Consider the following 24724-nt stretch of genomic DNA (forward strand, 5'->3'; position numbering starts at 1 on the left):
CCTGTTACTTGATTAGGGTGGAGCCCGCCCAGGTTCTCTGCTGAAAAGTCATTTTTCACCTTTGATTAATATTTTCTGGAGAGATAACTTTGAGACTGGAAAATCTCATTCCTCCTCTTGCTTTTTGCTGCAGTGTTAGCCTCCAGAGATGTTTTCTTGCTGGGAGCAGCTACTGCTCTGGTGATGGCCAGGCGGGGATTTTCTGCCTCTTGTCGATCCGCACTCTGCTGGACAGCAGAGCTCTTCTCCGCCACTCGCTTGCTCACGTGTTTACTAGATCCACGTGGATGTTTGCATTCCTGTCTTAGTCAGTGGGTTATAATCTGTTGTTGTTCGTGTTTACCTTAACGTTCAGATTTTATCTTCACCGTCAGTTTATTTTAATTGTCCCACAGTTGGCCGCCGGGAGCCCGCGTCAAGCCTCTGCCCCGTGGCCACGTCGGCATCGTTCTTTCGAGCATGTCCTTTTCTTCCTGTCATAAGGGGTTCCAGGCTCATCTTCTTCCCCCCCCTTTCCTCAAGGGGACGCTGGCCCTGCTTAGTGGAGAGCGGTCTCTAGAGACCACGATCTGAGCGCTCTGCGTGCTGGGCGTCGTTGGGCTGTCGCTGCTCCCGGGCCCCCTCCGTGCCCAGAGCCAGGAGCATAGACGTGCGTAGACCCGTTCGCATACACACACTCACATCTGCACGTGTTTCTGTGTCTCTGCTGTTCTGTCTGCTTGTGTAGGTCACCCCCGGTTCGGGGGGTGCTTCCAGCACCAGCAGGGTTCATCGTAGCCCCACCTCCCCCCCTTCGTATTTCTGCTTCTTTTCTGACAGTAAGAAACCTGGCTCCCTTTGTCCTCAGCGCACTTACTCATCGCTCAAGCCCCCGCCAAGCTGCCTTCTCGCGGATTCTTTTTAGCCTGTGGTACACACCAGGTTAAATTCTCATCTGTCTTCCCGGTTAAATCCGGAGTTCCCTCGTCACCTGAGTCTCTCTGAGGTGGGGCACAAAGAAGCCTGCTTGCTTCAGGCGTGATTCAGAGGACGGAGGCTGCCCCACAGCAAGCTCACGGGGGGCCGTGCATGTGCCCTTGAGAAGACACGGGTACAGCGGCCTGTGCACCCCTGTGACCTTGGCGTGACCTTGCACCCCTGTGGTGGGCTCCGGCCATCAGGCGGTGCCTCTTCACTGCACCCTGACTGCGTTGCAGGAAAAGTGAGCTTCTGGGGGCCGTGAGAAGAGACCACGTGTGTTTCAGTGCAGACAGGGCTTGTGGCAGGACCTCCAGGGTGCGCAGCCCTGTCAGCACCCTCCCCGCGGCTCTGGGCCCCGCTGTCCCGAGTCCCTGGTTGCCATTGCGAGTGTGGCACACACGCCCGTCTGTGTGTCCATTCACCGCAGCATTCAGCGTGGCTGTCCTGTGCGTCCCTGGCGTGGGCCGGGCGCTGGGCCCGGTGCTCGGGGTCAGTAGCAGGGACTTTGCAGGCCTGTCGCCCCTGCTGGCTAGCCTGACCAGCCCCACGGGTCCAATGGTCAGAGCGGGGCGGTGAGAGCAGTCTCTAGCCCCAGCGTGGACACTGCAAAGCCAGCTCTAAGGGCTTTTTAAAATCATCTGAATTATGAATTTCATCGCAGTTTTTTTTAATGTTTCTAAATTGCCAATCGTCTTCTGAATAATCCTGAGCTTTGAAAATGTAATTCAGTATTTCCCTTCCCAAAAGGAACATCTGGCAACATGTCCTCCCCTGCGTCCTGTGCTGTCTGGCTCTCCTGAGTGTGGTGTTAACGACCCCTCTACGGGAGAGACACCAGCTCCACCAGCGCAGGCTCCCCAGAGCCCGTCGGGATCAGCTCCTTCATGCCAGCTAGCAGTGAGAGTTACTTATTGTAAACCTGTTTTTGCCCAAGGAGAGCGGTTTGGCTCACCAACACATAGCCCACAGGAAGAGGGCCTTCCTGTTTAGGAATTCTTTTTTCTTTTTTTTCTTTTTTTTTTTTTGGCGGAGTTGGGTCTTCATTGCTGCATTGCTGCGCGCGGGCTTCCTCTAGTTGCAGCGAGCGGGGGGCTACTCTTCGTTGTGGTGCACAGGCTTCTCATTGCGGTGGCGTCTCTTGTTGCGGGGCACAGGCTCTAGGTGCATGGGCTTCAGTAGTTGTGGCTCGCAGGCTCAGTAGTCGTGGCGCACGGGCTTAGTTGCTCCGTGGCACGTGGGATCTTCCCGGACCAGGGCTCGAACCCGTGTCCCCTGCATTGGCAGGCGGATTCTCAACCACTGCGCCACCAGGGAAGCCCCCTGTTTGGGAATCCTGATTTGATTTTGTTTCATACCTGAAAGTGTGGGCTGACCAGAGGTGTTTGTGGTGGTGGTTTTGTGTACAGTTGAAGGGTTTCTAATGTATTTACGGAGTTGTGCACCCATCACCATAATTAATTTTAGAACATTTTTGTCACTCCAAAAAGAGACCCTATGCCCTTGAGCAGTCACTCCCCACTTTGTCTTTCCCAGCCCCTGGCAACCACAAATCGACTTTCTGTCTCCGTGGATTTGCCAGCTCTGGACCTTTCATGTAAATGGAGTCATACACTGTGTGGCCTTTTTGGGTATCTTTCCATTTATTTAAGTCTTCACTTTCTTCCAGCAATGTTTTGTGGTTCTCGTTGGTTCGGTTTATTCCCAAGTATTATATTCTTTGTGGTGCTATTATAAATGGAATTGTGCTATTGTAAATGGAATTGTTTTCTTCACGTTCGGATTGCTCGCTGCTGGTGTGTAAAAACACGCAAGTGACTTCTCCGTATTGATGTTGTTCCCTATGACCCGAAAAGGGGTTTTTTTCCCCATGGGCTGGACCTTAGCACGAAAGTGAGGCTGCCTCTGGGACCCAAAATGCTACTGTCCCTGGGCTTTTCTGGGGACAGACATGTCCTGTTGGAGTCGCAAGGCTTTTTATCCTGATCCTTCCAATCAGGGAACGCATTAGACTGTGTCCCCCGCCCCCTGAGATGGGCAGAGTCCCCAGGGTGCAGGGATTAAGGGATCTGTGTGTACTGGCGGCTGAGCTGAAACCAGGCTTTGCGCCCCTGTGTGTGTCAGCTCTGCGTAGTTGTCCATCCCAGACTTCTTCCTGAGGGAGGCCCTGCCTCCTCCTCCTCCTGGGCCTCCCAGCGCCCTCATCAGCCGCACGCGCTCTGGGCACATCTGGAGAGAGCCTGTCGTCTGCCACCTTTGATCTTTCACCACAGAAAATGCACTCATTTCTCAGAGGTCTGCTGGTAGTAGAGAAGCTTCTTCTGGTTACAGGCATGTCCTCCTGGAAAGGGAGCTGGGTCCCAGGGGCCAGAACTCTGTGGCTCCCTGATACTCCTCGGGGCCCGCGAGCACAGCCCAGCCTCCGAGCTCTCAGCCCCAGCAGGCGGCAGCTGGGTGGGTGGACCGCAGCTTGACCAGCCCCACACACGCCCTCCAGTTTTCTGTCGCCAGCAATTCACCCCAGGGCCAGCACTGCCTGCAGCCCTCAGCCTCCTCCCTTAGAGACGGGATTGGGTGGGCCTCTGCTCTTCCGTTTTAACTTGGAAACATTTTCCCCAGTTCCCCAGGCCCATGGCCACTGAAGCCCAGACCGCAGTCCTCTTCTGCCCCTGGTCCCTCCTAACTTTGCTGCCCCGCCCCAGGCAGGCCCGCTTTTTTTTTTCTTTTATGCTTGTAGAGGAAAAGAGCAGTGGATTCCGGTTGAAGCCGCCGACCCTGATCCACGGCCAGGCACCCAGTGCAGGTGGGTGTCCGCCTTGACGGAGGAGCACAGGGTGGCTGCCTTGCGGCCTCTGCGTGCCAGTGCGGTCTGGGCTCACTTTTCTGACACGTGAGCACTGGAACACCACCGGAAAGAGCCCGTTGGACCAGGGAGGTTCTCCTGCCTGTGAGCCCGCTGTCCCGAGGAGGTGGCGGCGAGGGAGCGGGCCCTGCTTGGTGGGTGGCGTTCGGGCCCCGTGCCCGGCAGTAGCTGAGTCGTGAGACCGTCTCTGCTGAGCACTCTGCCCACAGCGTTAACCCCGAGGAGCAGAGCAGCCGCTAGCGAGCGGGGCCCGGCGCTCGCGCCGTCGACACACGTCACATCCGACGGGAAGCCTCTGCAGGGCCGGGAGCGTTCTCGTGGTCCTTGCCCTGTATGTTTGGCAGAGGGACTGTCTCAGCGTGGCATTTCGAGAAGCAGGTGCAAGGGGCACCTTTACGGGACCCCCTAGCAGAGTCCTAAACTTTGAGAGGCGAACTGTGGCTTCGCTGCTCTCCCCTCACCGTCTGCCCTTGACCCTCGAGCCCCATGCTTGAGAACAGCTGTCTCTTGGTCCCCCTGTAGCATTCCTGTACTCACTGGATTAATTTGCAGACATGATCAGTTTCATGGGGGTTTCATTTAATCACATATAAAAATACCAATAGCCAGAATTTGTATGTCTAACCGTAAAGAAAATATCTTGGGTTTTTAATTTTTCCAGTATGCTTCCCTGTAAAGTCTAGCCCGAGAGGGACGTCAGATGGATTGCTGGGGTGAATTTTTCTGTAAAGTGCCTGAGAGCCGGCGTGGGGGTGGGTTGCATTTCTGCCCTTGCGGTTGGAGGGCCCGGGCAAGCCGACCTCTGTCCCCAGGTCTGCCGAGCCAGAAGCCCAAGGAGCAGCAGCGGAGCGTGCTTCGCCCAGCAGTGCTACAAGCCCCGCAGCCAAAGGCGCTCTCGCAAACCGGTGAGTGAGTCGGCCCTGGCCCCTCCCAGGCTCACTCGTCAGGGCACCGCCGCGTCACGACACAGGTGGCTTTGGCCTCGTCTGCTGAACGCACTGGGAAATAGGGTGCTGGGGAAACAAGCCCTCAAATCCCCAACTCGCCTGGAAGACAGGCAGTTCCAGTGGTCTCCTGAGAGCTGGCCCCCCGGCCCTGAGCGGCCCAGATGTGCCCCTGTGTGTTTGCAGGCAAAACTCAGCCCTGTATGTCTAAGAGACCTGAACCACACTTCCATTATATCCACACAGGGTGGGGTTTTCAGTTCATCCTTAATTTTCTTAATAGCGATGAGCTTTCCTTCTCTTCCTCTTAATCTTTCCCTACAATTCAAGAGCTCTTCATCGGGAGCAAAAATAGTTAATATTTCTGAAGGGTTTTAATTACACGGAAAATTGTTTTGGTCTGATACTAAACAAAGCCAGATTTAAAGTTGTACATGTCACATGATCTCAGCTGTTTAAAGGAGAAAGTGCATAGAAGAAAGACTCTTAGTGAAACTAGTTTTATAAAACTCATACTTATTCCCCAAATATATATATATATATTTTTCGCCTAAGTAGTAGTATTTCTAAATAAATTGAAAATTCACATGGTTCTTTGTGGAATAAGCAATAAAGGATTCTTTCTTTTTTGAGGTTTTAGTTTTGGGTTTGGGTTTTTCTAACCTAAGAATTTGTGACTTTTAGTATTGATTCCAGATCCTTTCCTTTAAGAAGGAGACATTACACTGTCAGCCCAAGTGGCAGAAGGCAGCGGTGCTGAAGGTGGCCCGGGCTGACCTCTGAGACGCCTGCTGTCCTTTTCTCCCCACAGTCCCGAGCAGCGGCACCAACGGGGTCAGTGTCCTGACAGATTGCCCGGGGGCAGCGACATCGACTTCGCCTGACAACCCCGCCCGGAGGAGTCCCTCTGACGAGGCGCCAGCACTTGAGGTCTGTCGGCGATGGGGCAGGGAGTGCACCGCACGCAGAGCTTCTCGGGGCCTCACCGGGCTCGTGGGCTGTTGGCCGCTCTGGGCCGTAATCCAAGCTGGCCTGTGCTAAGGCTTCCTGATTTGCTCAGAGGTCTCCATGTGTAACCACAACTGACTGGCCAGGTCACCAGACCACCAGGAACTCCACAGTTGGTTCTGAGAGAAAGGGGCCACGAGCTGGGCTCTGGCACTGAGGGCCAGATAGCCCAAGGCCTGTGTCATTTCCACACACGTAGTCTGTTGGGGCCTTGTACCACTGTATGTGGAGAGATGTCTCCCGTCCCTTTTCCACAGCCGAGCAGCTCCTCAGGGGTTCATACACATGTGCTGCTTCTAGTGGCACAAGTGTGCTTGGGAGTCGGCTCAGAAATCGTTTGTTTATTTTTTTAAATTATTTTTATTTACTTGTGTATTTTTGGCTGCGTTGGGTCTTTGTTGCTGTGCGCAGGCTTTCCTTTTAGTTGCAGCAAGCGGGGGCTACTCTTTGATGCAGTGCGCGGGCCTCTCGTTGCGGTGGCTTCTCGTTACGGAGCACGGGCTCCAGGCACGCGGGCTTCAGTAGCTGTGGCACGTGGGCTCAGTAGTTGTGGCTCGCGGGCTCTAGGAGCGCGGGCTCAGTAGTTGTGGCGCACGGGCTTAGTTGCTCCGCGGCATGTGGGATCTTCCCGTACCAGGGCTCAAACCTGTGTCCCCTGCATCGGCAGGCGGATTCTCAACCACTGAGCCACCAGGGAAGCCCAGAAATCGTTTGTTTTTTTTTTTAAAAAAAAGTTCTCCAGCGTTCTGGGATTATATAGGCCAGATGCATATGTTTTCCAGTAGTGTTGCATAGCAGCTGAAAGTAAGGGGCGTTTAATGAAGAGCCTGCATTTGCGGTTGGCAGAGACAGACTTGAAATCCGAGTTGCGGCAACACACCCAGGCCTCCGCGTATGGAGACAGATTGCACCCGTGTGTTTATCTCCACTCTGTCCCTTTCAGCAGACAGGTCGCTGCCTGAGGTTCTCCACCCTCTGCCTCCCCCACCCCCCGCCATACCACCACCAGATGTTCAGGCTCAAATGGTGAAAATGAACATCTCCAATTCAATCTTCAGATGTCCCTGAGCCCCCGACCCTGAAACCACAGTTAGTGGAATTGGAAAAAGGAATCATTCCCACAGCACACTGCTTCTCAGAAACGTGGCTAGGGCTCTGACCTGGAGGGAGACCTGGACGTGACCCCCCACCCACCCCGCCGTCTCCACCAGTGTTCCGGTGACGAAGGCACTGCCAAGACCTCGCCCCTCCCCTCCCTGAGAGGTCTGGTCCCGCCCAGCCCTAGGGGGTCTCCCTGGTCCCCCACCCGAGGGCCCGCGCCACAGGATTCACGCCAGGCAAATGCAGCGGGGTGAGATGGCTCATCTCGCTTCTCAGGGCTGATGTGTCGCTTCTTTTCAGTTGTTGTGTTTGCTTGTTTTAACCAGGAGAAAGACTCCCAGGAAGATGAGTCTAGTAGTGCTTCTGAGGAGAGCTGCAAGAAGAAGGAGCAGGCCGCACAGCAGGCGTTTGTGTTCGGGCAGAACCTGAGGGACAGAGTTAAGGTGTGTGGTCGGAAGGCCGCATGAGCTGTTGGCCTAGTGAAGGGGTCTTTTTACGCCTCCCCCAGGTTCATTTTCCCGGGGATGGGGAGTGGGGGCTGCGTCTGGGTGGTCCTGGGCCTCAGCGCCCAGCAGCTGCTTGTTGCGTCCCTTCCGTGCTGTGCTGCTGACTCCTGGCAGCACCCCGGCCGGCTGCCCCACCCCTGCCAGTGAGGGGCTGAGTGGTGGCTCCTGGCGGCAGGCTCCCTCGTTTTCCCAGGAGCCAGGCTCAGGGAGGCAACTTAGCCCTGACAGCTGACGTGTTTATAGCCAAGGAACAAGCAGGCATTAGGATCCGATGCTTTCCAGGTCGCCAGAGAGATTTTTATGTGCTTACTTAAGGGCTTCTTTCAGCACTAGCCTCGTTCAGCCCGGATCCTTCTTAGCTGTGGAAGGCCGTCCTGGGCACTGTAAGGTGTTGAGCAGCATCCCCGGCCCCCGCCCTCTAGATGCCAGCAGCACCCCCTCTCCCCGCCCCCAGAGATGACCACCAGAAGCATCCCCAGCGGTCCTGAATGTTCCCCGTGGGACCGTGTCACCCCCAATTGAGAGCCATCGCCTTGTTTTTTTCAAGGAGGGCAGGTGGAAAGATACTGTTTTCTCTCCCACAGGAGGCAACAGGATCTGTCACCTCCTGGCTGCCCCCCAGGTGTGTTGGTCTAGTCTGGGGACTTTGAGTCGGGGGTGGGGAGCATGTGGCAGTGGCAGGGGATCTGGGTTCTGGACCCCACGCGCTGGCCCTCTCGGAAGACCTGTCCCAGCCCCAGGGACTGAAGGTCCCTCTGTGCCATTTCCAGCAGCTCATCTGGCAAGAAGCTCCTAGAGGCTTGAGGGGCAGTGTCAGTGGCTGTGTCTGGGGACGTTTATCATTGCCACAGCGGGGGGTAGGTGCCACTGATGCTAAGTAGGTGGAGGCCAGAGATGCTGACCAACACCCCACAGCGCCCAGGAAGCCCCCGTCCCCCTCAGGGAGCCATCCGCGCCCGGGGTCAGTAACATGGAAGGGGAGAAGCCCTGGAACGAGAAAACAAGAGTCTCTCAGGTGCGGAGGAGACATCAAGCCACGCCGTCAGCTTCCTCCTTTGGTGCCCACTGTCCAGTAGAAGCACAGATGCTCCAAGAGACACAAAAATAGGTGTTGATGTTGCACAGCTTTAGGCAAAACAATGAGTCCCTTGGCAGCTGCTCGCTCCCGGGAGCAGGGAGCAAAAGCAAGGAGGGCCTGGAAGTCCACCCATGCTGGGGACCGGGGGCCTGCCCTGAGCCATCAGCTTGAGTCTGTTCCTCACTGCCTTGAGATTGGGGTGGGGACGATGTCTTGTGGGGATCCGGGCGTCTCATGGTTGCATCCCAGCTTCTCCGTGGGGGGCGGCGGGGGGCGACTCGCAGCCGTGGTTTCTTAACCCCTCTGAGCCTCTGCTTCCTCACTCAGAGCAAGGTCGCTAACACCCACCTCTCAGCGTTCCCAGGAGAGTTCCTTCGGAGAATGTATTTAACCAGACTAGCATGGCAGTTGGCATAGAAGCAGCCTCGAGAAATGATACTTCTGTTTTGTTTATAATGAACCCCTTACAATGTAAGATTTGTAAGCGATCTGTGATTCCTCAGTGCAGAAACATTGATAAAAATGCCAACAAGGTGCCAGCCTGAGTGTGCTTTTTTAAAACAAGGTGGAAAAGGCTCCCTAGTGCCTTACGGACTGTTTTTGTATCTTAACTCTCACCACACCCCACGGTACACACGTAGATGGAGCCATGCCACATGTCAGTGTAGGGCCTGTGCAGGCAGGCTGAGCTGCAGAGGTCCAGGACGTGCCATCCTCTGAGCAGTGTTTCCTCTCTGTTTCCCAGTTAATAAATGAGAACGCTGAAGTAGTGGACATGGAGAACTCCGGACACCCCAGTTCAGAAGCGCCAGCCGCCACCAACTACTTCCTTCAGTACATCAGCTCCAGGTCTGCGCCTCGGGCCTGGTGCCCAGCCCTGTCCGGGGAGAGCCTCCGCCTCGGGCCCGCGGTCACCCACGGCACCTGCCTCAGGGCCCAGAGAAGCCTGGACCCTCCTGGACCATGAGCCAGCCCGGTCCTTCCTCGGGAGGGCAAGGGCATGTGCAGCCAGAATCCTGGTCACCCTGCAGCCCCTCCCTCTTTTCCACTCTGGACACAGATGTTGAGGGGCTGGGGTGGCGGGCTTCAGCGGACATCTGAGGCAGGACCCCAGTTCCGTGGGCTTGTTCAGCCCAGCCCCGGGAGTGACCTCTGTCACGCGGGCCTCGTGCCCGGAACAGAACCCGGTGGGCCAGTGGCAGCTCGGCTGCATCCTGTCACCAGGTGCTCCCTGCCCTGGATCCGGGCTCGCCGTTGGCACTACTGGTGGTGGCACTTGCCAACAGCCTGGCTGCCGGGGTGTTTGAGAAGGAAGGCTCGTCCCTGCCTGGGAGATGGGCCAGCAGAGCAGGCGCCGTGCGGGCTCCCACCTCTGAGAGGCCTGGTGGGAACAGTGACCTGGCCACTTGGCTGCCTGGCCCCCGGTTAGCAGAGCGCATCAGATATTTTAAGACGCAATTTTTGCACCTAAGCATTTCCCAAATTGGGAGGCACGTGCAGCCTGTGATGTCTTAAACTGGATGAAGTGTGACCGCCAGGGCAGCTGCCGTTTGCTGAGCACTCCCCGAAGGTCATCCCGTGTCCTCCGCCGGCCGCCCCGTAGGAGGCATCACTTCTTTGGTGCAGGCCTGCGGAGGGGCCAAGAGAGCTGCAGTGCCTGCCGGGGGCAGCCCACTGGCAAGAGACAGCCGGGTTTGTCTGCTGGGAGTGGACGGAACGCCCCTGCGCTCGGCCTCTGTGCGGTGCTGCCCACCTCCTGGGGGTTGGGGAAGACAGGCATCTGGCGTGTCCCCCGGCGCCCGTGTGCAGTTGGTGCCAGGCGATGCAAGCCAAGGGTCCGTGTTTGCCGCCTGGAGAGGCCTGGCATGGAGGCCTGCGGGTACCCGTCCCTGGCACGCCAGCCCAGCCCGAGGCAGAACGGGGCCTCGACCGTGCTTTCCGCTGTGACTGTGTGTGTGTGTGTGTGTGTGTGTGTGTGTGTGTGTGTGTGTGTGTGTAGCACATGTGGGCGCACATGTGGGCGTGCACACCGCCTGGCCCTGTGCCACCCTGCTCTCACAGCGTGTCTCCTCTTCAGTTTAGAGAGCTCAGCCAACAGTGCCGACGCTGCCAGCAGCAAATTCATATTTGGCCAGAACATGAGTGAGCGCGTGTTGGTGAGTGACCCCCATGGGGACTGTCCTTCCCAGGGCCCGGAAGGCTTTTGGAGCCTCCCACAGGTCACCGGGACACATGGGGTGTGGCTGCTGCCTTGAGTCCTGTGAAATTAGAATGCTTTCTTTTCCAAGTAAGAGAAAGAAGACCCAGCTCAGACTCAGCTTAAACGGGGGGTGGCGCTGGTGGCCTAGAGAGGCTCTGTAGGAGCCAGTGTCGCGCATCCTGTCCTTCCTCGTCCTTAGAGGGGCTTCCCTTGAGTCATGGGTCGCGCTTCCTCCCGGCTAAGGGCAGGTGCGGTGACAGCCGTCAGGCCAGACTCCTTAGCCGTGTGGGCCGGGACCGCCCTGTGCCCCCTCCAAAGCCAAGGGAGGGCGGCTCCGTCGCCACCGCGAGGCTGCCGCACAGAGCCAGGGGCGAGGGGGCAACCCTGCAGGGTCTCCAGTGTCGCCTGCACTCCTGACACACCACGGCCGAGGCACGTGGCTCCCAGCCAGCCCGGGATGGGCTTCTAGGGTTGTTACCTGCTTCCTTCTTTTTCTTCCTTTTCTTTCCCAATCATATACACACAGCCCCGCTGTGTCCATTGTGAGGGTGGCTCAGGCGCTGTTTGGGGCCCACCTGATTCCTGCCGTCTTGGTCTCAGTGTTTGTTACACTAAGGAGGCGCCTGCTTCTTTTCTCGAGCGTCAGTACTGTCCTTTTTTGATTACGATGAAGTAGGCAAAGAAGTGCTTCACGGGCCAGGGGGACCAGGTGGCCCAGGGTCAGCTGGTGGCACACGCCTCCAGGTGATGCCACAGAGGCTCCAGAGGCAGCTCGCGTGCACATCCCGGGCGGGCCTGTGAGGACTGAGAACTGCCTGTATCTGATGGTGCTCGGCAGGTGCTGAGTGAGGAGGGGCTGGGGCCGGGCGGGTCCCCAGAGTGCGGGAGGGAAGCCAGCGTCGGCAGAGGGCGGTCCTCTGCCGGGCAGGGGCGCCAAGAGCTGCCTCCCGGCAGAGGGGTTCCCTCTCCCACAGTGGTCAGCCCCCCGGGACCACCCCCACACGCCCCCTCCTCCTGTGCACCTTCGCTCCCTGCAGAGCCCGCCCAAGTTAAACGAGGTCAGCCCAGATGCCAACAGAGAAAACACAGTGGCCGAGTCCGGGTCCGAGTCCTCGTCCCAGGAGGCCACCCCCGAGAAAGGTAGGCCTCGGTCCTGCCCCGTCTCGGGGAGGCAGGGACGGGGACGCTGTGAACCACCCTCGGCCACAGCCCACAGTCGTGCGTGCGGAGTCCAGTGAGCAGGAGGGGGGCGAGGCCCCCGGCCCTGCCTGGCGACCAGGTTGGGGTCGAGGTGGTTGTCGCCCTCCCCCTCGCCCTGAGGCGGCAGACGCTTCTCGGCGCCCTCGGGGGTCTCTCGCCGTCTGCTGCCTGCTGTCCTCGCCTGAGCCTGAGAGTGGGAGGCCGCAGTTGCAGACTCCGAGACAGAGTTACATGGCACGTTGCCAGGGTCCGCTGTGGGCCCGAGGTGCTGGCCCCCTTGAGGCCAGAGCCACCCTTTGGGTGTCCTGTGAGGCACACCCTCCCCCTGACCAAATCAACAGTCAGTGTCGTTTAGCTAATAACATTGCAGAGTCCCTGGCCGAGTCGGCAGCCGCCTACACCAAGGCAACGGCGCGGAAGTGCTTGCTGGAGAAGGTGGAGGTGATCACTGGGGAGGAGGCCGAGAGCAACGTGCTGCAGGTGAGGCGTGCCCGGCCTTGGGGACCCGTCGGTGCGGCTAGCGGACTTCTTGTACTGCTTTGTTTTAGAGCAAAACGGTCTGTTTTGAGACGGTCTCGATAGTGCAGGGAACTACAAAGATGTGTAACAAACACCTCTTGCCACCCAGAGTCAGCAGCTGTGATTGTTTTGTCCCGGTGGTGCTGTGTTCTTTTCTTAGACCAGACTTCGTGGCGCCCGTGCCCCGTCCCCATCTCCCTCCCCTCCTGGGGCAGCACGTCCAGGGTGGTGGGCCTCCGTCTGCTCTTCGTCCTTTCACACACACCTGTGTGTGTGTGTGTCCATAAGCCACGTATATGTGGCTGTGGGGAGTGGGTTCTGTTTTTAATAAATTTATTTATTTACTTTTGGCTGTGTTGGGTCTTCGTTTCCGTGCGAGGGCTTTCTCTAGTTGTGGTGAGTGAGGGCCACTCTTCATCGCGCTGCGTGGGCCTCTCACTGTCACGGCCTCTCCCGTTGCGGAGCACAGGCTCCAGACCTGCAGGCTCAGTAGTTATGGCTCACGGGCCCAGCCGCTCCACGGCATGTGGGATCTTCCCAGACCAGGGCTCGAACCCGTGTCCCCTGCATTGGCAGGTGGACTCCCAACCACTGTGCCTCCCGGGAAGCCCTGGGGAGTTTTTAATGTGGGGTTTTTAGTGGTACTTTTTTCTCCCACTCACAGTTTTTCTTATCTGTCCATCTTGAGAGATATTGACTTACAAAGATCTGCAAACTTTTTCTGTAAAGGGCCACGTGTGGTCTCTGTTGCATTTTTTTTTTTTATAACTTTATTGAGGTACAGTGCACATACTATGAAATTCACCCTTTTAAAGCGTACAGTTCAGTGATTTTTACTATATTGCCTAATTTAGAACATTTTTGCGCCCCCCCAAAAAAGCCTTGTGCCCATGAGCAGTCACTGCCCATTTGTTCCCCTTCCTGCAGCCTCAGGCAACCCCACTTTCTGTTTCTGTGGATTTGCCTGTTGTGGACATTTCATGTGAATGGGATCGTACAACATGTGGCCTTTTGTGTCCGGCTTCTCTCACTGAGGGCCACGTTGTCCAGGTTCATCCCTGCTGGACCGTGTGTCAGCGCTTCACTCCTCTTCATGGCCGAATAACAGTCCACTGTACTGATAGACCACATTTGTTTATCCAGTCACTTGTTGGTGGGCGCTTGGTTTGTTTCCACTTCTGAGGTATTAAGAGTGATGCTCTGTGAACGTTCACGTAATAGTTTCTATGTGAACACGTGCTTCACTTCTCGTGGGTAGATACCTAGGAGTGGAATTTCTGGGCCATGTGATAACTCCATGTTTAACATGTTGGAGAACAGTTTTCCACTGTGGCTGCCCCATTTTCCATCCCCATCAGCAAGGTGTGAGGGTTCTGATTTCTCCACATCCTCCAATACCTGTGGTCATCTGTCCTTTTGGTTATTACCATCCTAGAGGGTGTGAAGTGATATCTCATTGTGGTTTTGATTTGCATTTCTTTAATGATTTTTTTATTTTTAATACTCTTCTAAGGATGTAAAATCCATTCTAGCTCGAGGGCAGGACAGAAAAGGGCCAGACGTGTCCCCCAGACCAGAGTTCGTTGACCCTGGTGGTTGACCCTGGTGGTTCATCGCGGGTTCCCTGCAGGCTCCTGGGGTCTGTCTGCCCGGCCAGGGTCACTGCTCACCCAGAGGGCCGCCTTGTGTTCCAGATCCAGTGTAAGCTGTTTGTCTTTGACAAGACCTCGCAGTCGTGGGTGGAGAGAGGCCGGGGGCTGCTCAGACTCAATGACATGGCATCGACTGACGACGGGACGTTGCAGTCCCGACTAGGTGAGCTTCGGCCAGGTTTCTGTGGAGGGACCTGGGGCGCGGCAGGGCGGGGCTCCCTATCTGCACCCACAGCCGGCCTTCAGCCTGCGGGACCCGGCCTGGCCCAGAGGCTCCAGCCTCCAGCCCTTCTGTGATGTTCCTCTTCTGGATCGTGAAAGTGGATAAAAGGATTTAGCCATTTTCAAACTTATTTTCTTATAAAGTGTCAGTTGTTTCATGGTGAGTAAACAAAGAAATCAAACATCAATGAAAATCTCTTTATAAAAAGAGGGAAATCTCTGTCTGCCAAGAATGTTTTGGCGGTCCATTCCTGTTCTGTGGATCTTTGTTAAGGAAGTAGGGTGACTTTGTCTCTTGCTCTTTTCACTTGCCATTTTGTGGGCATGTTCCTGTGTTGTTAAATTTTCCTTAAAATACGACTGTTTTTGAAAAACTTGTACGTTAATTAACATTCCATCAACCATGAGTGTATTTAGCCATTTCCCTGTTGATGGACATTTAGGTGGTTCCTAATTTTTTTTGGCTTGTAAGTAATGCTCCGGGGGCCGTCTACACGTGAATCTCATTCCCAGAAGTACGCTTGTTACAGAAAGGATGTGTGGGGGGGCATGTTTGTATATATGTGAAAGGTGTGTGTTCATTGTTTTGTTGTTTGTTTTGTTTTGTTTTTTTAATCCTTCCAAGTTAAAATTGTCCTGCGGCCTTTACAGAAACGTCCATTCCTGGCCCAGGCATAGCTCATGCTGCGTCCTTTCAGCACTGTTGTTCTGCACTTGGGCTTCTGTTCGGGCACTGTTCTTTTTCATTTTCCCTAATGGAAACGTGCAAGTGTATGTGGACAGAGAGGGCGCAGGATTTTGAGCCCCCGCGGCTCGTGGCTCTGCCCCTGGGTCATCAGCCTGTGACCAGCCTCGTTGTAACTGCGCTGTCCCCTCCCTTGTTGAGATCCTTCCCAGCCGTAGTCTCCTTTCACCCCACGCAGCCTTTGATCCTTGGCATTGACCTTCCTTCCCTCCAAGTCCACCTCGGGGGCGGGTTGGGCTGTGAGGCCGGGCCCAGAGGGCTGCGGGGTTGAGGGTCACCCAGATTCGGGTGACCACTCGTAGTCTGCTCCAGGCTTTCCAGCGGGAAGGGCCGGGCTGGCAGGAAGGCCAGGGCTCACCCGTGTCCGCGGGGTTGGGGCTCGGGCAGGGCGGGTCGGCTCGGACAAATCGAGGAGGACAGCACTGGCCTTGGGCCCGCTGTGGGTGGAACTCGTGGTCTCACACACATCTCCAGAGAGGGGAGGCCTGTTCCCTGTTCTCCAGCGTGTGCTGCCCTCAGTCTACCTTTGCCTCCCTCCTGATGGAAGCTCTGCGTAGCGGTCAGCCCCGACCCTTCCTCTCAGCAGTTAGCTCCTTTCCATGGGGCCGGAGCTGCGCCTTGGCCTGTGGGTGGCGACGGTCGGGGGCGTTGACTTCGTGTGGCGTGTCCCCGGTGTGCAGCCCCACCTCCGCCTCCTGCTGCCGCCTGACCAGCCCCTTCCCCAGGGGAGCCGCCATCCTGGCACCAGCTCCACCCACTGGATGTGCCGCCAGGGGTGGGGGGTTGCCAGGGCTGCTGCTCAGCAGACAGGAGGCTTTCATGGACCTTGGGGGGATTGTGGGATTTCACCCTGGGGGTGTTGGCTTTCCTGCAGCTTGTGTCTGTTCTCGTAGCGACTTCGTGGAGGGGTGGGGGGCAGGGCTGACGGCCTCGTTGGTTGCAGTGATGCGGACCCAGGGCAGCCTGCGGCTGATCCTCAACACCAAGCTGTGGGCCCAGATGCAGATGGACAAGGCCAGCGAGAAGAGCATCCGCATCACAGCCATGGACACTGAGGACCAGGGCGTGAAGGTCTTCCTGATTTCGGTGAGCAGCCCCAGGGACGGGCTGGGCTGTCCCAGGCCTCTCGGGGAGCAAAGCTGTCCAAACAGCCCCCGGACAAGGGCAGGGCAGCCCCATGCCCAGCACTCAGAGCCCTACACTGAGGACCTGGCCGGGGAGAGTAGGAGGCCTCCGGGGTCGGGATGGCTCGCTGAAGGCTGGCCCGGCCGCAGGCTCTGTGGACCCCTTGGGAGGACAGGCCCTGGGCCTGGGGGAGCTTCGGTCTGCTGTCCCCGGGTTTGTCGAGGAGAGAGGCCAGGCTCCTCCCCAGTCCAGCCTGGGAGCTGGGGCATCCCATTACAGCAGGGGCTGCGGCCACATCAACTGAGGAGGGGTCTCCCCGTGAGGCCTTGTAACCTGGCCCTTCCCTCTGCCTCCCCCAGGCCAGCTCGAAGGACACGGGCCAGCTGTACGCGGCCCTACACCACCGCATCCTGGCCCTGCGCAGCCGTGTGGAGCAGGAGCAGGAGGCCAGGACGCCAGCCCCCGAGCCCGGGGCGGCCCCATCCAACGAGGACGACAGTGACGACGACGACGTCCTGGCTCCGTCGGGGGCCACCGGAGGCGGTGAGCCGGGGGTCCCGGGGCTGACCCGAGGGCTGGGGCTGTGTCCAGGGCAAGACACCTGACAGCCAGGCCACCGCTTCCCACAGGCGCTGGCGACGAAGGGGACGGGCAGACGGCCGGGAGCACATAGCGCCGGGAGCCGGCTGCCCACGAGCCTGCTGCTTTGTCCGTCTGTCTGCCCGCCCGCCCGCCCCTCCCTCCGGCAGCGTCGAGGCGCGGGGCTCGGGAACCACACTCCCCGCTGGGTGGCCACAGTCTGGATCCGCACGTCCCGTTCAGAAGCAGACTCGGGAACTGCCTGAATGTGGTTTGGGACACGAACCTCATCATATTGATGAGCAAAACGAAAAAGAACATTTCTTCCCTCCCCACCTTGAATTGAAATGGCACATTAAGACTTGTCACGGCTTCTCACTGGGACTGGGGCCCCTCGTTTCTTCACCCCACCCTCCCCGTGTCGCCGGCTCTCCCTGCCTCCACCTGCCTGGGCACCGGGTCTGTCCACACAATGTCACGCTGGGCCTGCTGGACCTTCTGTTACTACTGTCTTTACTTCCCAGCTCCCACGTTCTGATTTGGGGGGGTTTATTTTTAGACCTTTTTTTCCCCCCCCAACGCTTTGTGTTTGGTTTCCTAGATCAAGGCGCTTCTCTTCTGTGTGTTGAGCAGGCATAGCTCCGTCGCGGGCTGTGTCCTCGTTCCCCCTGGGGCCCTGGCCCCCGTGCCGGGGGTGCTCTGAGAGCTGCTCGGGGGCTGGGCCCACGTGTTCCCCACCTGGGGTTCCTCCAGGCCGAGTCGTGGGGTATGCGGAGCGGTTGGGCCCTGGGCCTGGAGAGCCTATCTAGAAAAGGGTCACTGGGCGTGGGAGGGCGTGGGAGGGCTCCCCGCCCATCCTCCTGTCTGTCCCCATAACATGGGTCACCCGTCATCAGGCACCCAGATGCAAACCTGCTTCCTGCTGTTGGCCGTTCCTTCCTTGCCCAGCCCTGGACATCTCTGCCCCAAGACGGTCAAGGGCTGGGGGCCTCTGTGAGAGGCAGAGGGGGACCCTGGCAGGGCCTTCAAGGAGGGGGCAGCGAGCGGACCGGTTCCAGACAGCGGGCAGAACCCATACTAGCAGCGCACACAGGAGCGGCGCCCTCTGCCCGCCCCACCCCGTAGCGTGGCCAAGAGCCAGCTGGGTGCCTCCCGCCTGGCGGGGCCCGCAGAGGAGGCCTCTGTGCACAGGGCCCTCACAGGGTGAGTGGGAGGCCCATCTGAGCTGTGCCGCCCACACCTCAGGGTGGCCTGTGCAGCCCGCACCCGCGTCCACACCTGAGCCACGGGACGACACCAAAGGCCCTCCCAGCAGATCCGGTCACACTTCTCTGCTTTAAGCCTTAGCCAACTAGTGACAAGTAAAACCAGATAACGCCCATGTGTTTTGGAACATTTATGTAAGATTGTCATATGAAATGTATTTGGGAACTACATTAAAACTTTTAACTAGAACTCTGGCCTCCTGCGTGCCCCAGGGGCCTCAGGAAGCCAGGCCACCTGGCCAGGAACGGTTCCTCGGCAGCCTGGCCTGCCCCGCACTCCACACCTGGGCAGGTGACCGTGCTCGCTGACTTCCGAGAGCGGCCGCTCCGTGCAGAGCCTTGCTTCACGGAAGAGCGGTTTGCTCCCCGACCCGGGCGCTGCCTGGCTTCCTGCGGGAGTCACGAGGGGAGGGGTGAGGGTGCTGGCAAGGTTCACTTGAGCAGAGCCAGGAGGAGACTTGGGGTCGGCGTGGCGTGGGCACGGAGGGTCTTAACTCCCTGGGCTCCTGAACCAGTGACCCATCGTTGGAACCTTTGTCCCACTGACACCTGGTGGCCAAGCCGTGTCCCTGGAGACCTGGTCCAGCCGGTTCTGCGGCCTCAATCTTTCCACAGTCCCCTCCATCCCCCACCCCGGGGCTGGTCAGCTCAAAGCCCAGGTGAGAGGGGCCCTGGCCCAGGGGTGCTGGGTGGGGCCCTACGCTGCATGGTGCCAGCCGAGCGGGTGTGCACCGCTCACAGCCGCCAGGCGCTGGTCATCATGGCCACAAACTCCTCATCGGTGTCCACAGAGGCGCTCACGCCACTGTAGTAGTCCTGGAACTCGGCCAGCGTGACCTGGGGGCAGACAGGCTGTCAGGGGGGACCGTAGGTGTGGGCAGAGGGGGTGGGGCACCCACGCACCCACCTGCCCGTCCTTCTCGGAGGAGTCAAAGTTGTCCAGGAAGCGCTGGAGCACCTCCTCCTCCGTCCACTCCCCGCTCCGCACCCTGGGGTGAGCGTGGCCGCTGTACACCCTCCGGAGGTCATCCACGGTCACCACGCCGTCCCCGCTGCGGTCCAGCTTGGCGAACGCGGCTGTGATGACTGCCTCCCGGACCTGGGACATGGGGGGCTGGGGGGGGCGGTGGTGACCGGGGGGGTGGAGCTCGGGAGGTCCCCCAAGTCCCCACGCTGATGTGGATAAGCCCACAAGGACTTGGCACCCCCGGATGACAGGATGGAGGGACTCGCCCACGGTCGCGCGCCCGGCCTCACCCGCAGCGCCCTCAGGAACTCCTCCAGGTCCAGCGTCCCACTGCCGTCACGGTCCCAGCGCCTGCACACGCCCTGCGCCTCCGCCGTGTCCAGCACCAGCCCCAACTCGGCCAGGCTCTGCTGGAGCTCCCCTGCGTCCAGGGACCGGCTCCCGTCCCGGTCCATGCGGCGGAAAAACCTGGGGGGCAGGGGGCGTGGTTGGAAGGTGATCCGGGGGGTTGGGGAGGTGTGAGGGGACAGCTCACCTGGCCAGACCCTGGATGCCCGAGGCCCCTCGGGACAGGCACTGGGCCCGGAGCTTCTCCATGGTGGCGTCCACGGCATCCATGATGGGTCAGGGCTCCCTGGGCTGCTGGATGGAAGAGAGATCTGGAGGGGCTCCCACTCAGCAACCAGGCTACGGGCCGGGTGCCCCCGCTCCCTTACCGGGCGTTCGTCTGTCCTGGAGTCCGGGTAGCCTCTCCGCCTGCCTCCCGCCTGCTCTGCCCAGCGTTGGCAGTGTGTCCTGCCGGGCCGGGCTGTTGCTAAGGGACGGTACCCTGGAGACCGGGAGGGGCCCCGGCTGTAACTCTCTATGCACCAGAGCCTCATGGCCCTCAGCACGGCCCTGTGGGGGCATATGGCGGGCCGAGAGGGACAGGGCAGTGCCGTTGCTGTCGCCGCTGCCCACCTTCTGTGCTGCTCGCTTACTCCCAGCCCTGCAGTGCCCAGATCCTGGGATAAAGCCAGGCCCAGGTGGGGGGGAGTGGGCGGGGAGGGGGTCACTTCCTAACCACAAGGAGGAAAGGTGGGGCCACAGCCCTGCGGGGACCGGTGTCCTGGGTGGAGGGAGGCAAGGCCCAATCCCCGTGTGACCCGGAGCAGGTCCCCTCCCCTCTCTGGGCTTCACCAGCCACCAGCCCCTTTTCACAGGGCTGCAGCCAAAGCTGCTGAGGGATCCAAGTTTAAAGGACTCGAGGTGACCCAGGCCCCCGTCCAGCAGGGGGGTGCTCACGGCTGGGCCCTACAGACATCAAGGTTGATTTGGACAAAGCAATTCCTGGTAGTTACTTAGGGCCAGTCAATATGGGTCACCTGGGGGTTGGTTTCCAGTTCTCAAACATCACTTGGCGGGCTGACCCATGACAAGCTGCTGAGCCAGGGGCTTCAGTACCGACCGGAGAAGCGACCCTGACCCCTGACACCCGTAATCCAAGAGGAACCAAGGCCGCCATCACAGAATGCCTTCTGTCGAGACTTTGGACATCTTGCCGACCGAGAGCGTAAGTTACACCAACAAGTCAGGATTGAAAACGATCATGGATTTCCCAGGACTCAAAACCTGGGCCCCCGTTTGGGGACGCCGCCACCCGCAGAGACCCAGAGATCAGCAGGAGCTTTTCAAAGCTTGTAGTTGCACACAGCACAGTGGTATTGTCGAAAGTTGCTGCCACGGTCAGAAGCCAAGCCGTGGATCACAAGCCACCCGGTGCTGCGATTCAAGCTACAGCTGATTGCAACACCATCAGTTTTATGAGAAACTGCAGTGGCACTCTGCTGCAGAAATTCTTGTGGCTTGCTGCAGTCCAAAATTCTTTGCGTAGGCAAAGAAATACTCCATTGTGTATTTTTATGAGGGTTACAAATGTCGAGTTTTTTTTTTTAATAGAAAAATGTAGAATGTAACCACAACTATTGTAGCTCTGTTTGGGCATCTCCACGTTTTTAATAGAATCAGAATTTCAACAATAAAAGATTCGAAGTGGCCAGGGCCCTTCCGACCCAGAGGCCCTTTTCACTTTACCTCTCTGAGCCTTGCTTTGCACAGCTGTAAAATGGGGTGACGCCTGTGTGCCTAGTTGGCTGAGGAGATGAGACACAACCGTGTATGTAGAGTGCCTGGCACAAGCTCCCGGGACTGTAACTTGTGTCTCCCCACCCAGCGGGGCCCCACCCTGGACCAGGAGCAGCACAGCAGCCCCCTCTCCAGCTCCCACACCAGGAAGAAAGGAGGAAGGACCAATGCCATGAAATCATTTGGTTTATTCTTGAGCTCCGACAGGCCCCAGCCTGCCTTCGCCTCGTACAAACAGCACCCCCAAACCCCTATTCGTCCAAAGGAGAAAACCGGGCCATTGTTGCCACACTGAGGGGTCACTCCGAGACGCCAGGCGGCCCCATCCTGAGGGCAGAGGGTGGACGCTGAGCTTTCCAGGCTGAAAGGGGCTGTGCCCCACCGTGGTTCCTGGTATGACAATTCCCTGAGTCAAGAGGTGGGAAAAAGCTACCATGGTACCAGGCCAGGCACTTGGGCTGGGCAGAGAAGGGCACTGGGTTCCCTGTTTCGATTTTTTTTAAAAAGCACACCGAACATCTTGGGCCAAGATGGGCAGCATAGAAATAAGGAGTGAAAAAATAGATTCTCTAAGGAATATAAAAAGGAGCCAGCCGCTGCTACAAAAGCTACACTGGGGCTTCCCTGGTGGCGCAGTGGTTGAGAGTCCGCCTGCCGAGGGAGGGGACACGGGTTCGTGCCCCGGTCCGGGAGGATCCCACATGCCGCGGAGCGGCTGGGCCCGTGGGCCGTGGCCGCTGAGCCTGCGCGTCCGGAGCCCGTGCTCCGCAATGGGAGCGGCCACGGCAGTGAGAGGCCCGCGTACCGCAAAAAAAAAAAAAAAAAAAAAAAAAAAAAGCTACACTGGCTGGGGCACCTCATGGGATGTGCTGGGGTCCCTGGCTCCCTTCAGGGCCCATAGGCCCATCCTGTTCCTACCAGGCTCCCAGGGTGTGCCAGCCACTGGTGACAGAGAACAAAAACCCTGCCCTCACGGAGCTTCCACTCTGATGGTAAGAAGTTACATAAAGAAAATAAAATGAGGCAGTGGGAGTGGAGTGGAGAAGAATGACTTCCAATAAGGTGGTCAGGGAAGGCCTCTGGGAGGAAGTGACGTTTGAGCAAAGACCTGAGTGACAAGGAGCTAGTCATGTGACAGCTGGGGGAAGAGCATTCTAGGCAGAGGGAACAGCCAGTGTAAAGACCCTGAGGCAGGACGCTACCAAAAAAAGCTTATGGGATGCCCGAGTTTGCCTGGGCTGCAAAGCCTGGCTGCAGACATCTCAGCACATCCCACACGCACGCTCTTCCCTGGGTTGAGGGAAGGATAGAATTAGGGGGAAAAAATCTAGGATTAAAACTTTGTCTTCATATAACCAATGCAAAATGGCCTGAGGGTTGAGGCTCACAATTCTGGACTGAGATGAAGAATAAGAAGAAGCTTTAGGATGGGGAATGCTTCGGGAGGAACAAAAATCAGGGCAAGGGGAAAAGAGGGTGAGAAACTCAAATCATCCGCCTCCACCAGAAAAAGAGAGGTCTCAAACTCGGATGCTTCAGGGGCCAGACATCTGGCCCTAAGAGACATGTGGGGCCTGAAACTCACACTCACTGAAGAGGGTGCCCTGGACTCAGATCCAGGCAGGCACAGCCCAGTCTGAAGCTAGAAATGCAGATTTTTGTGTCAGCACTGCCGGTTCTCCAACAAGGGTTATTGATTGATTCAAAGTTTTGCTTTAAAAAAAAAGAAAAACTCCTCTCCGGGTTCAACATCTGCATTTGGCCTGCAGGCTGCCCATTTGAAACCTAGGACTCTTTAGCAGGTTCTGACGTTTGGACAGGATTATGGCTCTGCCACGGGGTCCTCTCTGGGGTACTGGTGACCCCCAAGGACACCCACAGCAGTGGAAAATGTTCCCGTAGGGGGTCCTCTTTCTCCATTCTGGAATCTACTCTCTGGGACTCACACAGTGGTCCCAAACACAGCAGGCTGGAGGTGGTCCCTGTCCTCTTCCTCCCCAGTACTGTTGGCAAGGTGTGAACTGGGCCCACCAGGGAGTGGGTGACTGGGGTCACTGGCCGGCAGGGGCCCCAGGCGCTCAGCCTCAGCCAGGGTGGCCATCAGCCCAGCCAGGGGTGGCCGGCGGCGGCAGATGTCCTGCAGCAGTTCAGCCCGGGGCTGCAGCTGCCTGATGAGCTTGTCCCTCTGGCACACGGCAGCCTGCAGACTCTGGACAGTAGCCTCGGAGGTCAGCAGCTGCTCCTGGAGAGCGGCGATCTCGCTGGCAGGAAGGCAAGACGGGGCAGTTATGGCACCGGGGGAGCCAGAGTTTCTCTTCCCCTGCTCCCGACCTCCATCCCTGTCAGGATAAAGCCCCCCCTATTATGGACTGAATGTCTGTGTCCCTCCCTCCCCGAATTCATATATTGAACCCCTACGCCACAATGTGATAGTACTTGGAGATGGGGCATTGAGAGGTAAGTTGAGATGAGGTCATGAGGGTTTCCTTATAAGAAGAGACACACCAGAGAGCTTGCTCTCTCTCTGTGCCACGTGAGGACACAGCGAGAAGATGACCATCTGCAAGCCAGGAAGAAGACCCTCACAAGGAACTGAATCTGTCAGTACCTTGATCTTGGGTTTCCCAGCCTCCAGGACTGTGAGAAATGATTTGCTGTTGTTTAAGCCACCCAGTCTGTGGTATTCTTTAACGACCACCTCAGCAGACTAACACACTCCCTCATCCATCCCCGTAGCTCTTCCTGCAGTTCCCTTGTCCCCTACATCTTTTCCTATTTGTTGTTCAGCTTAGATGGCTCCCCCGCCAGGAAGCCTTCCCTCTGGGCCCCCTCAGAGCCGTGTGGCCCTCCATCACACACACCCAATCACCCCATATTGGAACTGCCTAACAATGTGTCTGCTTGAGGGCAAGGCTGCATAGGTCTTACTGATGTGCCCTAATACCCGGCACAGTGCCTGGCCCATAGTAGATGCTCAGTAAAGATGAAGTAATGAATCCAACCAGCTCTGAATTTTTTCCCACCCGGTCCTGAGCACCACCTTCCTCCCTGGGCACTTGTCTCATCCTTTTCAACCCTCAGCTAGAGGGACTCTTCAAAACTGCTGATATCATCCCATCCTCCCCTCCTCAAGAACCTGCCATGGTTCCAGTACCTACATCAGGCGGCTGGTGGTCCCTGCACCACTCAGGACCAGCCGATTTTGCCTAGTGGTAAAATGGACCCTGTTTAAGTTAGATACCCACACTTGTATGACATCTCTCAACTTTACATAGTGAAAACTAAGTCAAGTATTTTGGTGTTTGTTTTTCCAATCCCACCAGTAGTCCGGCTCCACGTGAATGCACACGATTTCCCCTGCCGGTCCTCCTTTCCAGTCTCGGCTCTGCCTCCGCCCACCTCCTCCGAGAAGTCCATGTGGCCGGCCCCGAGCCTCACCGGTCCTTGGCGCGGCCCAGCTCGTCTAGGGCGGCACGCAGCTGCTGGTCGTGGCGAGCCAGGCGCTCGGCCTGGGTGCGCACCGTGCGCTCGGCCGCGTCCAGCCGCGCCTCCAGCTCCGCCGCGCGCCGGTGCACCGCAGCCAGGTGTGCGTTCGCCTCGCGGATCTGCAGGGGCGGCGGCGCTGACATGGCCCCGGCCGCGGTCCAGGCCCGGCCACGCCCACGGGCG

General features: G+C 58.0%; 3 protein-coding genes across 13 annotated transcripts in view; 1 reads left to right on the forward strand and 2 right to left on the reverse strand.

Annotated features, from left to right (window-relative positions):
* RANBP3 (RAN binding protein 3) overlaps window positions 1-18154 on the forward strand; it is a 54577-nt gene extending 36423 nt beyond the window's left edge. For 5 of the 10 annotated variants that reach the window (XM_059059857.2, XM_059059854.2, XM_059059861.2 and 2 more), the window contains 12 exons: window positions 3695-3760; window positions 4633-4725; window positions 5576-5694; window positions 7200-7316; window positions 9203-9306; window positions 10535-10613; window positions 11695-11797; window positions 12213-12337; window positions 14071-14191; window positions 15939-16081; window positions 16480-16663; window positions 16750-18154. In XM_059059857.2, coding sequence (XP_058915840.1) covers window positions 3695-3760; window positions 4633-4725; window positions 5576-5694; window positions 7200-7316; window positions 9203-9306; window positions 10535-10613; window positions 11695-11797; window positions 12213-12337; window positions 14071-14191; window positions 15939-16081; window positions 16480-16663; window positions 16750-16793 — 1298 coding nt within the window. In that variant the 3' untranslated portion in view covers window positions 16794-18154. The remainder of the gene's footprint in view (window positions 1-3694; window positions 3761-4632; window positions 4726-5575; window positions 5695-7199; window positions 7317-9202; window positions 9307-10534; window positions 10614-11694; window positions 11798-12212; window positions 12338-14070; window positions 14192-15938; window positions 16082-16479; window positions 16664-16749) is intronic. The other 5 variants (XM_059059859.2, XM_059059855.2, XM_059059864.2 and 2 more) reach the window with 1 other exon arrangement.
* A 495-nt stretch (window positions 18155-18649) lies between these two features.
* CAPS (calcyphosine) lies at window positions 18650-19705 on the reverse strand. 2 transcript variants are annotated; one of them, XM_059059873.2, is made up of 5 exons: window positions 19648-19705; window positions 19467-19590; window positions 19222-19399; window positions 18872-19078; window positions 18650-18801 (listed from the first exon to the last, which is right to left on the reverse strand). In XM_059059873.2, exons 2-5 carry the CDS (start codon window positions 19547-19549, stop codon window positions 18700-18702), a joined length of 570 nt encoding a protein of 189 aa, XP_058915856.1. In that variant the 5' UTR covers window positions 19550-19590; window positions 19648-19705; the 3' UTR covers window positions 18650-18699. The 2 variants fall into 2 exon arrangements, with proteins under 2 accessions (XP_058915856.1, XP_066889119.1); XM_067033018.1 differs by lacking the exon at window positions 19648-19705 and having other exon boundaries at window positions 19222-19637.
* A 1519-nt stretch (window positions 19706-21224) lies between these two features.
* VMAC (vimentin type intermediate filament associated coiled-coil protein) lies at window positions 21225-24695 on the reverse strand. The gene is made up of 2 exons (XM_059059870.2): window positions 24494-24695; window positions 21225-23316 (listed from the first exon to the last, which is right to left on the reverse strand). Exons 1-2 carry the CDS (start codon window positions 24682-24684, stop codon window positions 22998-23000), a joined length of 510 nt encoding a protein of 169 aa, XP_058915853.1. The 5' UTR covers window positions 24685-24695; the 3' UTR covers window positions 21225-22997.
* Window positions 24696-24724: the final 29 nt, after the last annotated feature.

This window comes from Kogia breviceps, chromosome 4 (genome assembly GCF_026419965.1).
Source record: "Kogia breviceps isolate mKogBre1 chromosome 4, mKogBre1 haplotype 1, whole genome shotgun sequence".
NCBI classification, from domain to species: Eukaryota; Metazoa; Chordata; class Mammalia; order Artiodactyla; family Physeteridae; genus Kogia; species Kogia breviceps.